Raw genomic sequence first — 16,306 nt, 5'->3', positions numbered from 1 at the left:
ATTTTATGGGACTAGTGTAACCTCAATATTACCTCTTGATAGGAACAGTAAAAGAGAGAGAGGGAGGGAGGGAGGGAAGGCAGGAAGGCAGGAAGGCAGGAAGGCAGGAAGGCAGGAAGGAAGGAAGGAAGGAAGGAAGGAAGGAAAAATTACAGGCTAATGTCACTGGCAACACAGATGTAAAATTCTACACAAAGTATTAGCAAACAGAATCTAGCAATGTAAAAACAAATCACCAAGATATTTTAAACCTAGAATGTAAAGTTACTATGGTAGAAGCTCTATTTAAGATTTATGTCATTTAGGTGAATGGATTAAATAAAAAATAATATAATCTTAATAGATGCATAAATTACATTTAATTAAAGTCAATAACCATTTGTAGTTTTTAAAAAGTAAACTAGGAAGAGAATGTGCTCCTCCATAAAGGATATCTATAAAAGAATGTACAGTAAACAGTATGCTCAATAGTGAAATATTAGAACCATTCCCTTTAAAATCAGAAATAAGACAGGGATGCCAATACCACTTCTATTTTACCTTGTACTAGAAAATCCTATGAACACAATAAAGCAAGAAAAAAATAAATAAAAGATCATGTTCAAGTTTGAACTTATAGCATTACCTGACTTGAAGTGAATGAATATTTTTAACCTTATTAATAGGTACACATGAATTGGTAGGAATTAACTATTTGCCTGTATAGAATCTAACTTTATCTAAACAGCAAGAGGAAGTAAAATGGCAAATAAACATAAAAAAAACTCAACCTCATAACTAATTCAGCAAAATGAAAATCACAACGGAGATAATATATCAAGTGTACTCAATGATCAAAAGTGGGAAAGTAAGAAAAACACCCTGATAAGGATGGGGAGTAGGAGAACGCTCTTACACTAGTGGAGGGAAAACAACTGGCATTGTCTGGTAGAGGGGAACATACTGCATATGTTACTCCTATGTAGATATCCCGAAAAATCTCCCAAACATGTGCACCAGGTGACATACAACAGCTTTCACAGTAGCACTGCTTTTAGTAGCAAATTTTCTTTTAAAACACCCAAACCAGAAAAAGCCCATTGTCCATCCACAGCTAACTGGATAAGCATGTGCATAAATGTAATAATATATATTAGAGAAAATGAATGAGTTGCAGTTATACATCAACAGGGATAAACAATGAAAATATGTACAAAATAGGCTAAATAAATATTCCTCATATATTTCTTATGTTTTAGAAATACAGACACATGATAAAACTACTAAGCAAGGAAATGGTTAAAATAAATTCATGACAGTGGTTTCCTCTGTTATATAGGGAGGGACCACATCAACTTCTTCCTGGCAATACTCGATTCTTTAAGCTGTACCTTAATATCAACAGAATATGCTACCTCAGGTGGTACTGAATTTCCAGCCACAGAAATTTGCTTTGTTTGAAGAAATAATGTCACTCAGGTGAGATATTTAGAGATAGAGAACACATATATCACATAGGGAATTGAAGGTGATTATCCCTACAGGGATCTTGTAACTCTAAAATTTCATAATTCCATATCCACCATAATAAACAACACAGTGTGATACACACAAAAACAAATAATAATTACAACAAACACTGACTGAATGCTAATGTTGAAAAACACTGTTGGTTGCTAACCAACATTCTTTCTTATTCTTCTCTGCTAGAAGAATCCAATTTTGTTTAGCCATCTATCCTTCTCCCATGTAACTCAAGGTGGTGTATCCTAGCTTGAGGGACATCTTTTACTTAACCTAAACTAATCCTGTACTCCACTAGTATAGAGTTTTAACATCTGGCCCTGTTCTGGCCAAAGAGACATGAAATAAGGTGAGGGATGTCTAAGAAAGGTTTCCTTGCCCCTAAACAGGAGACCCAGAAATAGGCATTCTTTCTTGATGTTGTCGTGCACAGATGTGATATCTAGAATGCTACTGCCATGATGCCGTCAGGAGAAAGACTGGCTTCAAAACTAAGCCAATTGATCCATGATGACAACACTGAGGCAAGGAATTAAAGCTGGAGTCTTACTTCTTGACTTGTTGGTAAGTAAAATGTCATCTTATCGTATATATTTTCATGTTGTTCATATTCTCCCACTGAAGCCATATTAACTGACACACTTACCACGTGCATAGGGTTTCCTCGTTTAATCTTTACAGCAATTCCGGGAGCAAACTACCATGATGATATCCATTTGAAAGTCAATAAAAATAAAACTTAGAGAATGAAAATAAGTTGCTCCAAGTCACACATATACCAAGAGGCAAATTCTGGGGTGTCTGATTTCAAAACCCACGCTAATAACCTACGCATTGTTCTTTCTATGATGCATATTATTACCTGGCATTCAGCAAGCATTCCCACCCCTGAGGGTCCCTCTGTATCACAGAGCTGGTTTCTCAAATTCCCCTGTAGCTGAAGTTCTAAATTCAATTCAGCTTCTGCCACTGAGATAAACTCATGTGGAACTTAAAAGCCAAAAGGGAAATAAAGGGCATCTACTTGTGGCTGTGAGGGCTGCAAAGGAAATCCCAGTAGACATGAGTGTGCAATGAAGCCCACGTTCCAGTATCTTGTCACAAACTTCCAAAGCATTTCAGAAGCATTTTGATTATTCTAGTTATCTCTCGCTCTGTTTTCACTTTTCACTTCACAATATTTTGGGTACTCCAACAAACACAAAAGCTAAGGCAGGTAAACCCATCAAAAGGGTTTATATGCCTGCAGATTAAAAAACAACTATATAAAACACCAGACAGGCATTTGCAAAACTTTTTGTATTAACAATTATGATATTGGTACTAGTCTGCTTTATCTAAGCATGACTACTAAAGCAGTATTTAACATTTTTTAAGCGATCTTATGTACTTAGTGAAATGTGAAAACAGCAACTAATTAACACACTAAAAAAGCCAATACAACAGAAGATGACAGTCACCCTTTAGATTTTTGGTATTTTCATACAGGCAGTAAAGCATATTGGTCTTCTATTTAGATATTTTTATATATTATATAAGGATATGCATAATGATAGAAATTAATTACTGGTTGGCAAAAAAATGGCCACAGCGAAAGGGTCCACAAAAATTCACCTTTCCCCACAGGTCTCAGAGTCCACTCCTTTTTTCTCCTTCCGCTCCTTCCTGTTTTCCTGATTGCTGGATTACAGAATTTACAGTGGAAATGACAGAGTGAAACACTAGATAGATGAGGTAAGAAGTGGTAGAAATTGACAAGAGCTAAGCAAAGTGCCAGTTTATGGAGTTAACTGACAACCTGGCAAATGAAAATTTTGTGCTCTATTGATCAAAACAGAATTTTTCTTTATGAACAATTTTGATTGTAGAGCATGTGATCACATATCTGACTTAAAAGATATTATTTGGAGTATTTCAAAATAGATCTTGAAACGAACCTCAATTGGCTCTTCACCGCCTTTCACTTGACTTTCCCCTATTTCTCCGTTCTCATAGTTGCTGCTCTTCTCAACCCATAGCTCAGACTTCTCCACTGTCAGTCGAAGCTGGTCTAGATCTGCCTTGATTTGCTTGTAGTTATCTACATCTTGATTAGACACCAGTAATTGCACCTAAAACAGAATAATTTCAATCTCTTAGTTGAAGTTCACTATTTCTAGAACATTTATGAATATTTTAGATGTATATTGACTATGAAAACCTACCTGGAAGTAAGTGTGAACTTTGAACCAGTATTTTCACATATTAGAATTTTTTAAGTGAGCCCTAGCAAAACTTTTCAAAGTGATTTAATATTAAAAAGATACCCTAACTTTATTTTCACTGCTGAAGTTAATTTTTCTGAGACTCTATCTGTTTGAAAAGAGGCAGAAACAAAAATAAGTGGGAGAAAATATCAATAGACACAATCTAAACCTCATCATACAAGTTTTTATTTTCTTATAATTTACACGTATTATAGGACATATACATTTATGTATTTAATATAGAACTACTCTTTTATTTCATATTCTTTTAACATATTCCTGTAAAACTGCCTAAATGATCAATACCCTATTATGTTAAATAGTGAAACATATGTAAGCACTTAAGTATTACTAATTAATAATCTCAAGATTGATGTCTTATTCAAAGACCACAGAGAAAAAGCTTAGATCCATACCAGTTCCTTTCTTTTGGATTTATGCAGTTTTCAATCACAAAATAATTATTTCAGGGCTACTGGTGCTCCTACCCAAATTCATCAGTAAAATTTAAGGATAAAATAATAGCAGTGGTAACAAAATTCCTAACATGTTATTATCTCCCAGTGCCTTCCCAAATCTTGGTGTCTTTCATTTGTTTTTTTTTTGTTTGTTTGTTTTTGTTTTTTTTTTTTTTTTGAGGCGGAGTCTCGCTCTGTCGCCCGGACTGGAGTGCAGTGGCCGGATCTCAGCTCACTGCAAGCTCCGCCTCCCGGGTTCATGCCATTCTCCTGCCTCAGCCTCCCGAGTAGCTGGGACTACAGGCGCCCGCCACCTCACCCGGCTAGTTTTTTTTTTGTATTTTTAGTAGAGACGGGGTTTCACCGTGTTAGCCAGGATGGTCTCGATCTCCTGACCTCGTGATCCGCCCGTCTCGGCCTCCCAAAGTGCTGGGATTACAGGCTTGAGCCACCGCGCCCGGCCGTCTTTCATTTGTTTTAAAGACATTAACTAAAAAATCACTTGTGGGGAATGCCTTCTAAATAGATCACGTCCTGGCATAGACAAGGCCATGTCTCTGTTTAAAAATAGAAAGTGTCTCCAGGAAAAACCACACAGTGTCATTACTTCTGCAGCCATGAAGTCACGTTGGATGTTATTAACACTTTCAGAGCTTTTACCTTGAATGCATTGAGGGCCCTTCAATCTTACCTGCTTAAATGCCTGTAAAACCTCTGCCCTCTGGCTGAAGTGCTTAAACAATAGCTGCAGGGCTCCAGACAGCAAAGGCGGGTAGTCGTGCATGATCAGATGAATGAGGACCCGTAAAAATGTCCTGCCTCCTTCATCATCAAGTTGGACTGGGTTTTTTTCCTTTCTATAGAACCAAAAATATTTCTAAAGTGACTCATATTTATATAACATCTATACTTCAGTATTAGAATTGTATACATATTCTCAGAAGTATATCATTTGTTTTTCCAAATTAGGAAGTAAACAGGAAAATATTTTCTTTGTTTTCCTCATGTAACTGATGAGGAAACAATCACAAAGAAAAGCTTGTGTCTGTCCATGAAAGCAGGGGTGATCGAACCTCCTGGTTTATCCAAGACTCACGGGTTCCTAGGCAAACTGCGATGAGTTGGTCACCTCAGCACAGACAAAAAATGGGCATCTGCGTCAATCCAAAAGCATTTATGGGAGGAGCTGTGCTAGGCTGGATGTACACCAGTGACTGATTTCCCCAGGGGCCCTACAGACCCCTACATGACAGGTGGGGAGGAATGGGGAAGGCCAGCACGCATGTGCGTGAACCATCACCAGAGCAGCCACGGGTGTGGCGGAGGAGGACTCTGGGTGAGGTTCCACTGAAACAAAAGGTCCGTCTACTTCAAGGTGAAATCATATACTGGTTCATTCTCCTAGGGAATAATGAAAATCTTCAATAGGAAAACACAACAACAAAACTAAACTAAATGTTCACTAGAGATAAAAATCCTTTTTTGGTGCTCCTAATTCTTCATTCCTGTTTGTCCTTCCGATGACAACAACACAAACTGCAACAAGATGCTTAGTGTAGTCGCCCCCACTGCCCTCCCCAACTCTATCTGTGGGTACTTTCGGTGGTTTCAGTTGCCCATGGTCAACCATGGTCCTAAAATATGAAATGAAAAACTTCAGAAATAAATAATTCACGAGTTCTAAATTTTGTGCCATCCTGCCTGTCCCGTCTGGGACATGAATCACCCCTTCGCCAGCAACTCCACGCTGTACGTGTTCCCCCCTCATTAGTCCTTAGTAGCTGTCTCAGTCATCAGGTGACTGTCTTAGGATCACAGTGCTTGTTCAAGTAACCCTTATTTTACTTAATAATGGTCCCAAAGTGCAACAGTGGTGATGCTGGCATATTGTTATAATTATTTTATTATTAGTCATGTTGTTAATCTCTTAGTATGCCTAATTTATATATTAAATTTTATCATAAGTCTGTATATATAGGCAAAAACACAGTGTATACAGGGTTTGGTACTAGCTGTGGTTTCAGGCATCCACTGAGGGTCTTGGAATGTATCCCTAGCAGATAAGGAAAGACTACTGTACAGATTGTTTTTAGGTTCTCACGTCAGGTCTATAATAAAAATGAGCACCAGAAGCTTAATAATTTGTAGCTTAAACGTTTTAATTTTTCTTTTTGATCACTATTAATTTCATTTCTGAAGAAGAAAGAAACAATATTAAAACAATAAATGGCAGGATTCTTGATGGCAAAGGAGGCTAGTCATGTCAAAGGTGTCTTGTTTTATTTAATTATGGGTATTTCCTTTTTTTTTTTTTTTTCTGAGACGGAGTCTCACTCTGTCGCCCAGGCTGGAGTGCAGTGGCCGGATCTCAGCTCACTGCAAGCTCCGCCTCCCAGGTTTACGCCATTCTCTCGCCTCAGCCTCCCAAGTAGCTGGGACCACAGGCGCCCGCCATCTCGCCCGGCTAATTGATAATAACATTAAAGAAGATACTTTCTTGCCTCAAATATCTAAGATTCAGGGAAGCAATGTTTTACAAGATGCGGTGATATTTATACCAGCGGAGTTAAAGGGCATTCTTGGGCTGTCATTATTTGAGGAAAGAAAAGCAAAGAATTCAGAAGAAAGTTCAATACACTGATCTCATCTCTCTTGTCCTTTTTTTTTTTTTTTTTACCTGACCTAAAGAAAAGCTATGCTTTCTCCTCTAGAGTAAATTAGCAGCTTCATTTTTGGCAGAAATTATGTTAGCAACAATAGAGGGTCTAAAAATAAATAGATATACAGTGAGCGATATCAAAGTGTCAACAGAATTCTAAGTAAAATCTTATTCACAAGTAAGATAAAGATATATAAATGTTACTATACCTTCCCGCAAACATAGTTTCTGCCTGAGCTGCAATTTCATCTATATCAGGAACAATAGCTGCAAAAATAAATGGTAAAATCATAATAGTCATATTAATACCAATTGATGTGAAAATATTTTTGTTTTAATTTCTTTATTCTCCCAAAAGTCAATTAACACTAATAATCTGACTTTAAAATGGGCAAAAGATCTGAATAGACATTTCTCAAAAGAAAACACACAAATGGCAAACAGGTTTATGAAAAGGTGCTCAACATCACTGATCATCAGAGAAATACAAATCAAAACTACAATGAGATATCATCTCACCCCAGTTAAAATGGCTTTTATCCAAAAAACAGGCAATAATAAATGCTGGTGAGAATGTGGAGACAAGGGAACCCTCGTACACTGTTGGTGGGAAGGTAAATAAGTACAACTGCTATGGAGAACAGTTTGGCGGTTTCTCAAAAAAAACTAAAAATTGATCCAGTAATTCCACTGCTAGGTGTATATGCAAAAGAAAGGAAATTTGTATATCAAAGAGATATCTGCATTCCCATGTTTACTGAGGCGCTATTTACAATAGCTAAGATTTGGAATCAACCTAAGTGTCCATCAACAGACAAATGGATAAAGAAGTGTGGTAGACAGACACAATGAAGTGCTATTCAGCCATTAAAAAAAAAAAAAAAAAAAAAAGAATGAGATCCTGTCATCTGCAACAACATGGATGGAACTAGAGGTCATTTTGTTAAATGAAATTAGCCAGGCACAAAAAGACAAACTTCTCATGTTCTCACTCATTTGTGGGAGCTAAAAATTAAAACAACTGAACTCATGGAGATAGAGAGTAGAACAATAGTTACCAGAGGCTGGGAAAGGTACTGGGGTGGGCAGAGTGGGGATGGTTAACAGTTATAAAAATATAGTATGATAGAATGAATAAGTTCTAGTATACAGAGTGACTATAGTCAATAATAATTTGTTGTACATTTTTAATAACTAAAAGACTATAATTAATTATTTGTAACACAAAAGATAAATGCTTGAGGTGATGGATACCTCATTTATCCTGATATGATTACACATTGTATACCTGTATCAAAATACTCCATATACCCCACAAATATATACATCAACTATGTACCCACAAAAATTAAAAATTAAAAAAATTTAAGTCAACAGTTTGAAAAAAATCACAATATAGTTCCAGTAAGACATCAATGTAATTTTTTAATGTAAACTATGTTTTAAACTAATGTATTGCTGTAATCAAAAATATGTTTAAAAGATCAGAAAGCATCAGTTACAAAGGTGCCTCTTATCTAGAGAAGTGTGTGTGTATACATAGATCATATATACACATATATGCACATACTTACATATAATTTAAATGAGTGATAACATAGGAGGATAATTCTTTAAAGAATCAAAATATACATACAATGAGCCTTGTTATTACATGGTTATTTCCAAACACCATCGTCTTTTTACCTAAGCTTACTATTACTAAAATTCCATCCCTTTTTCTTGTGGGAAAGGGCTTTTTTTTTTTTTCTGTGTGAACCAATCATGATTCCTTACTGTCCCACACCACTAACATTTTGAAGATATCCTTCCTAAGATAACATGGGGTTTTTCATTTGTTTGTTTGTTTGTTATTGAAACAGGGTCTCGCTCTGTTGCCCAGGCTGGGGTACAGTGGCACAACTTCAACTTACGGCAGCCTTGACCTTCCAGGCTCAAGCAATCCTCCTGCCTCAGCCTCCTGAGTAGCTGAGACCAAAGACATGTGCCTCCAGTACTAGCTAATTTTTTTGTATTTTTTTGTAGAGATGGGGTTCCGCCATGTTGTCCAGTCTGGTCTCAAACTCCTGGGCTCAACCAATCCACCCCCCTCAGCCTCCCAAAGTGTTGGGATTACAGGTGTGAGCCACCATACCTAGCCAAGGTAACATGTTTAAATGATAAAATACACCACTTATTTGTCATCTCCAAAGCATAAAAAGAAACACAGTAAGATATAAAAATGGAAAAACAATTCTCCCTCAAAGGTATCCCTTACTGGTACAAAAAAAGGAAAGAGATCAAGTAAATTAGAGAGAAAGAGTTTTCTGGGGTGCCCCTAGACTTTCCCTCTGGTACTTTACTAACACTTAAAGCTCATGTTTCCAGAAGCCTGGCCTCTGGGAGTCAATAATTTTTATGCTACTGTCAATGCAACCACCAGCAAGACTTTCTGGTTCTGCCATATCATTCCTGGAAATAGCCCTTTGGGGTTCTACACTTCTGAGAAGCAGAAAAACACCACCATTGCAAACGTGCCAGAAGAGAAGTCTTGCTTAGGCATGTTCAAGTCCTTCTGCAGAGGCGTGCTGCCTTTTGATGGGACTAATGATTCAGACAGCAGGACAGTTGGTCTAGTATCCATTTTAACTACATGCTTGTAATCACTGAATCATTCCTAACTGATTGATGGACGAAGAATAGGGGAGAGTTCCTAATGTCACATTGGTGGCAGTTAGAAGGAAGTTTCACATCTGTGTACAAATTCTATTCTCAGGAAAAGAATTCCATTAGCTGGCTATATCTTCAATAAGACATACTTTTCAGCCTACAATGACTTGGCCTGATCTGTCCAAAAAAAATGGTAATTTAATATTTCTTAGTTTTTCTGAAGTCCTTTCAATAGTCACAAAATTTTTACAATCATATTTGTGCTCTTTTGTTGTTATGCTCCAATGCTCAGAGATAAATTAGCTGCATTTTTACACTTTTTAAATATGAAAATGGAAATATAGTTCCAGTTTATAACCATACAAAGTAAATTAAAAAAAAAATCCACACACACAAAATGATACCAACAACCACATTCAGGTCTTTGGGGAATGCCATGTCTTTATTCTTAGATCAGGCAACGGCTTCACTTCAAAACCCCTATCCTTCTGATAACTACATTTCACACTGCTCTTTGATCCAGGCAGAAAAACTTCTCTTGGATTTTCACCAAAACATCATGATGCTGGAAAGATTTGGACTCTGGAGCTGGAGAGACCTCAGAGAGAATCCTTGTGCCACTACCTTCAGGACCTTTGGCAAGTAACTTAACCTTTCTGACCTTGGTTTTCTCCTCTGTAAAATGACACAATGAACAGTGCATCTATCTTATAGAGTCCTGAAGATTACAAAGGAAAAGGTGTTCATAGGAGTTAGCGACAAACAACAGCAAACACCCTCCACACCATTCTAAGAGAGTTATTTTATAATCTGTCTCAGTTCTTTGATGTCATTAGTGGAGATTATATCTACATTTTTGTCTCGTAAAAATATGATAAAGCTGGAAACCATCATTCTCAGCAAACTAACAGAGGAACAGAAAACCAAACACTACATGTTCTCGTTCGTAAGTGGGAGTTGAACAATGAGAACACATGGACACAAGGAGGGGAACATCACACACTGGGGCCTGTCAGGGGGTGGGGGGCAAGGGGAGGGATAGCATTAGGAGAAATACCAAATGTACATGACGGGTTGATGGATGCAGCAAACCAGCATGACACGTCTATACCTATGTAATGAACCTGCACGTTCTGCACGTGCATCCCAGAACTTGAATTATAATAAAAAAATAAATAAAAGCACAAAAAATATAATCACGTTTTAAAATACGATAGGTACTTTCAAGTTCTCAGAAGAACAAAATACAAAGAGTAAATATTGTCACAAAGAGATACCTGACGGTAGTAAAGTATCTGGAGATCCATTGGCAGATGTCTCCGCATTGTCATTGTCCTCTCCAAACTCCTTCTTATATATCGACAGCATATATGAGATCCTATAATCTAGTCTGACACTCAGGATAAACTATAAGAAAGATTAAGAACAACATAAATTTCTTTCATTAGCGTAGTATTTAAAAATGCAATTCACGACACACCAATACCAGTGGAAGTATCAACCTCTCGAAGGAACTAGTTAGAAGATTTTAACACCAGTTGCCACATGCTTGTCAGCCTTCAGACTAAGTAAGGGAACTCATTTCCACTACCTAATGTCAGTAAAATCCCAAAGCCATTTTTGAAAAGAACATTTGACTCCCTGTGATTGCTCTCTGAATATTCCAGCTAGAGGCACCGTGGGGGTCTGGATGAAGAGGTAATGATGATGTCATTTCACTGAACACTTTGCAGAGTGCCATTGTCTCTGGGAGGAGACTGTTGGAGGTGTGACCCTCATTCTTACATAGTAGGGCAAGAATTCAGCTACAATAGTATGACTGTGACTATACTATGATCAGTCCTAAAGCCAGATTCTAAAAGGACAGTTGAAGTACCAGCATCTATACACCATGGATTTTCCTCACTGGTATTTGCATTTTCTTGGGTTTGGGTTGCTGTCGTTGCTCTCATTCATGGATGCATGGACAGAAACTAAGTATCTAGCAAGGCTCCAGATTGTGCTAGGTACCACAGGGAATGCAAACAGGTGAAGCCTACTGCCCTCAAAAAACCAATAGTCGAGTTGGGGAAAAAAATATAGCACTGTTAGCATAATTAGGAAACTATTGAGAGCTAAATCATGTGGTCTAAATACAACAGAAATCAAAGAAGAAAAAGCTGGGATGTGCTGCAGATCAAAGGAGGGGTTTTTACATAGGTACCATCTGTCCCTGTCTGCCTGAGATAGGCCCTATTTAACCTTTTGTTTCAGCATAATTATTAATGGTGCCCCTACATTCTCAAAAGTGTCACATTTTTGTGGTCACCCAAGTTTTAGGAAGATTGGCATTTCAAGGTATCATTTAACTTTATCTCTATCTATACCACCTGTGTCCCATCCCTCTCTCCTCCTACACCCCTTCTCTCATCCTCTCTCCCATTCTAACAGCACTGGAGTGCCTGCACTTCCACTCTTGGCTCCACACAGGTGTTCACAGTGTCCACTTTACTTTGAATATTCTCCTCCACTTCATAATAATTACATTTTAAGATATCCTCTGTCAGGGCGCAGTGGCTCATGCCTGTAATCCCAGCTCTTTGGGAGGCTAAGATGGGGGATCGCTTGACCCCAGGAGTTCAAGACCAGCCTGGGCAACGTGGCGAAGCCCCATCTCTACAAAAATACAACAAATTAACCAGGCATGGTGGTGCACACCTGTAATGCCAGCTACCATGGATGCTGAGGTGGAAGAACATTTGAACCCATGAGGTCAAGGCTACAGTGAGCCAAGACTGTGCCACTGCATTCCTGCCTGGGTGACACAGGAAGATCCTGTCTCAAAAAAAAAAAAAAAAAAAAAAAAAAAAAAAAAAAAAAAAAAAATTTCTCCAAGGTCCAGTTTAAATTCTTTTTTAATGCAGCTTTCATTGGTTCCCCAGTCATAACCTGAATCAATCCCTCTCCTTTCCTCCCTCCCTCCCTTTCTCTGTCCTCTGTCTGTCTCTGTCTCTCTCTCTCTCTCTCTCTCCCCACCACCCCACCTTGGCTAGACTTTTATGCTTTTTATGGAAACTTCCTCCATGTCAGCTGTACTCAGCTGGTTAATTCACCAGACATGTGTTAAACAAGGTATTGAGGAAGGCACCAAGGACATGAAAAGGTGCCAAGGATCTCAATCGTGCCTCTGAAGAACTTACGGTCTAGAGGGGAAAGCAAACACCAGAGACTCCTAGTAACATGTGGTGAGGGCTGCAACACATATTGGTTGAACTGATTCTTGGTAGCAAAGGGATTTGCAGAGTAGGAGATAACCCATGGGAAAAGAGGACTGAGAAAGGGTATGGGATTTGGTAGCCATGAGCAGGAGGCAGAGGGCAGAGCTGGACTGCAGGTGCTTCACAGGGAAGGGTGTTTAAAATCCTATTTTAAAAAGTAAATGATAAATCATAAACAAATGAAACACCAACTTTCAGTTGATGATGTTTACATGCAGCATTGTATTCCATAAACATAATCAAAATTAAAACTTTCATTCTCTAATATGCCTAATCAGGAAAAACAAGTGGAAAGTAGAAAGAAAGGAGGAAAGTGAAGGATAAAAACAAAGGCAGAGAAAGGGAGTTAAGAGAGGGCCAGGAAGAGAAAGAGAGAGAATGAGAGAGAAATGAAAAGAGAGGGACAGAGAGAGATCTACAAAGTGATGGGGGACAAAAAAAAAAAAAAAAAAAAAGAAGACCCAGGGGAAGAGAGGAGGTGGCACAAGGCACAGGACCTTGAAGTCCTTGTAGCACCAAGGAGTGGGGCTACATAGAAATTCTCGAAGAGCCATTCCAAGAAAGACACATTCAGAAACACTATTCAGGCATACTGGCATGGTGAAGCCAGCCCAGACACAGGGACAGAAAATCAGTGTGAACAGCGGATCAAGGAGACGCTGCAGAAATGAATCAGCCCCAGACTGCCGAGCCATGGAAGCTCCATCTCATCATTTTTTAGCTGCTGGAGATTGTTTTTCTAATGCTTCTTTTCTGTAAATGTGGGCTAAAATGAGGTCACATATTTTAGAGTTTGTCCCATGAGTCAGGTGACGGTAAGCTGGGGCTCAGTAGGTCCATGGGTCAGGTGATCGCTACCTTTCTCAGTTTAAGAACAGGAAAACTTTAAACGATTTTTCAGGGTCATGAACACAGCATTGGGAGGCCTGCCAATATTTCTCAGGATTCAGCCTTTGGAATTCCTAGAGGAACTGTGAAACCTTTTATGATTATAAATCTAATTACTTTAAATGAACAACGTACAGACCCTTCCAGGACTACTAACCCACTTCTGGTAGCTCAGTCTATATTAAATTATGATGAAAGACACAGTAAACTGTACCCAGATTACTAATAGGTACTTGGAAACATCAAACTCCATTCTCCAAATCTGGAATAAATGCTATAATTAAGGTATCATAAAAGTAATTTTCAAACTTAAAAACTGCTAAGAATTCATAGCTATAGTAATGGGAAGTCTATTCACTAAACCAACGGGCATGGAATAATAATTTACCTCCTTTAAATTCTTAAAATTAGGCATTACACTAGGTTAATTTTTTCTAGTTATTCCTTGTCCTTCAGAAACAAAAACAGAGAGAGATTGTCACATATAAAATATCAAAACCAATGATTAATAATTTTCGTTAATAAGAAATAAAATTTTATTTGTGTTTCTTGCTAAAACAATAAATCTGGATATACAGAATCATATGTTCAATTCAATTACAAATAGGAAAAGAGCTGGAAATGAATCAATAACTTTGCTTGCTCTGAAATCCTTCTCAAATGAAGGTAAAGTTCAATCAGGGTCAATACTAATTTTTTTTTAATACCCATGAAAGCAGTTTATCAACCTCAAAGCACCCCACAATTGTTAGATACTATCATTAGTATATTTAATGGGAAGTGACAAATGTGAATCATATGTTAAATAGTGTCTGTGATATTTCTTACCAGGTTTGTCATTAACTGTAAAAAAATAAAATTATATCGATTGCATTTCAGAATATTTACACAGTGATTTGGAACAAAAAGGGTAAGAAGTTAAACCAATAGGCAAAATCACATCTTTGTCACCTAGCTTCTGTTAAGCAACACACCTGCAAAATCTCAATGATCTTCAGCTTGGTGTCCATCACAGTCACATCCTCATGCTCGGCGGGGCTGCCTTGCTTGCTCGGGTGGATGCTGGGTGGCACATCTGGCACGCTCATGGGGAAGATGGAACCTCTACTGAGTACCATCTGGGTCATCATCTCTCCCACCCCATGAATGGTTCTCATCACATTGTTTCCTGACGTGAGAAAATGCCGTAAGTCAACACACACAACCCCTGGAGAACATGTAACTACAAAATTCAGTTGGTCACAAACACACTGAAAAGCAGCCAGGAAAAGGATTCAGGACAAGACAGAATAGCATCAGCATCGTTTGGGCTCTTTCTTTACAGATAAAATTAAGATACTGCAGACATGTTTCAAAATGACAACTTTTCAAAATGGAAGTTTTCCTTTCTCAGAAAATGCTTTCAAATCATGTACCAGAGGTGAGCTGGTTGCTCTAGCATCCAAATCAGGTTCTTCTGTAATACAGTATGTCCTACTAACTGTCATACCAATAGGCCCTTGCTTTTAAAATAACGCAAAAGAAGATTACTAATTGCCAAGATAAAGTTAGTTGCAAGTGGGGATACAAAGATTGCATAAAAACACTTAGATGTTGAATTCTAGCATCATAATCCAATCCTCAAACCAATGATTTTTTAGCTTTCCTTTCATAACACTTATAAAAAGAGCTTGTGAGGAGGATTGTTACCTTTAAGAAAAAACAGTCTCATCTGGGGAAGACATATGCATTAGCCAACACACTTCCCATTCCTTCATCCAATTTGAATAGAAAACCATTACTCAAAATCCACAGAAAGCAATAATGTTTGAGGTGATTGTGGAAACAAGCTAGTGACAAACATGATCATTTTCAATGAGGAATCATGCTCTTTCCATCTCTTCCTGAATTTGGCTTCTCCTTTATTTATTTGCTGATAAAATGTCATCATTCGTATCATGCACACGTTCCTTACACTGACCACAAATAGCTGTATCCAAGGATCCTCCTTGACACTATGACAATTTATGTTCTCCATCCTGACTGCTGCTTCTCACTTCTAAGTTCCTACAAGAAACAATAAGGACGAAAAAGAATGGCTGTCTCCATTCCTTTCCGAACAGTGGTCTTTGCTTCGTGGGTGTTCATGGAGCTCTGCCTTAAGCTAAGGCCTAAGAATCTGGCTAAGAATTTTCCTTTCCCTCAGTGTCTCAGGGCGTAAACCAAGAGAAGGGGAAATGGAAATAAGATGGGATGAGATTTTTATTTAAAAAAAAAAAAAAAAAACTGTCAGCTCTAAGAGAAGAATGTAAACCATGGTAATACCTACAGGATCGAAAGGCAAACAAATAAAAAGAAAATATATAAAAGATCACAAGAGAATCTGAATGGTCCAGACCACAATTACCATTAAGCCACTGGTAACGACTATTATCTGTACATTGCTGAAAGGTAAAATGCCTTTGAAAATTCATTATCTTATCTATATATGGAATCAATTTAAGTGTAAGAGGGTAATGCTTCAATAATACATCTTAGAGTGCACAAAGAAGTTAAATTTTTCCTAAAGTGGCATATTCCAGGCAGAAGTTTTCATTCTGAAGGTCTGAGACCTTTTATTACACTGCTAGTTGCATAAGCCAAAAAACACGATAAAATGTATATATA

General features: G+C 37.8%; 1 protein-coding gene across 2 annotated transcripts in view; it reads right to left on the bottom strand.

The window, feature by feature from the left end:
- Window positions 1–16,306, bottom strand: part of ITPR2 (inositol 1,4,5-trisphosphate receptor type 2) — a 493,382-nt gene that overhangs the window by 288,179 nt on the left and 188,897 nt on the right. For both annotated transcript variants that reach the window (XM_033222612.1, XM_033222613.1), the window contains 5 exons: window positions 14,635–14,828; window positions 10,793–10,922; window positions 7,076–7,133; window positions 4,899–5,064; window positions 3,441–3,614 (listed from right to left, as the gene is read on the bottom strand). In XM_033222612.1, the coding sequence (XP_033078503.1) occupies window positions 3,441–3,614; window positions 4,899–5,064; window positions 7,076–7,133; window positions 10,793–10,922; window positions 14,635–14,828 (722 nt within the window). The remainder of the gene's footprint in view (window positions 1–3,440; window positions 3,615–4,898; window positions 5,065–7,075; window positions 7,134–10,792; window positions 10,923–14,634; window positions 14,829–16,306) is intronic.

This window comes from Trachypithecus francoisi, unplaced genomic scaffold, assembly GCF_009764315.1.
Source record: "Trachypithecus francoisi isolate TF-2019V2 unplaced genomic scaffold, Tfra_2.0 Lachesis_group11, whole genome shotgun sequence".
In the NCBI taxonomy this organism is placed as follows: Eukaryota; Metazoa; Chordata; class Mammalia; order Primates; family Cercopithecidae; genus Trachypithecus; species Trachypithecus francoisi.
This window is presented reverse-complemented; position numbering and strand designations above follow the sequence as displayed.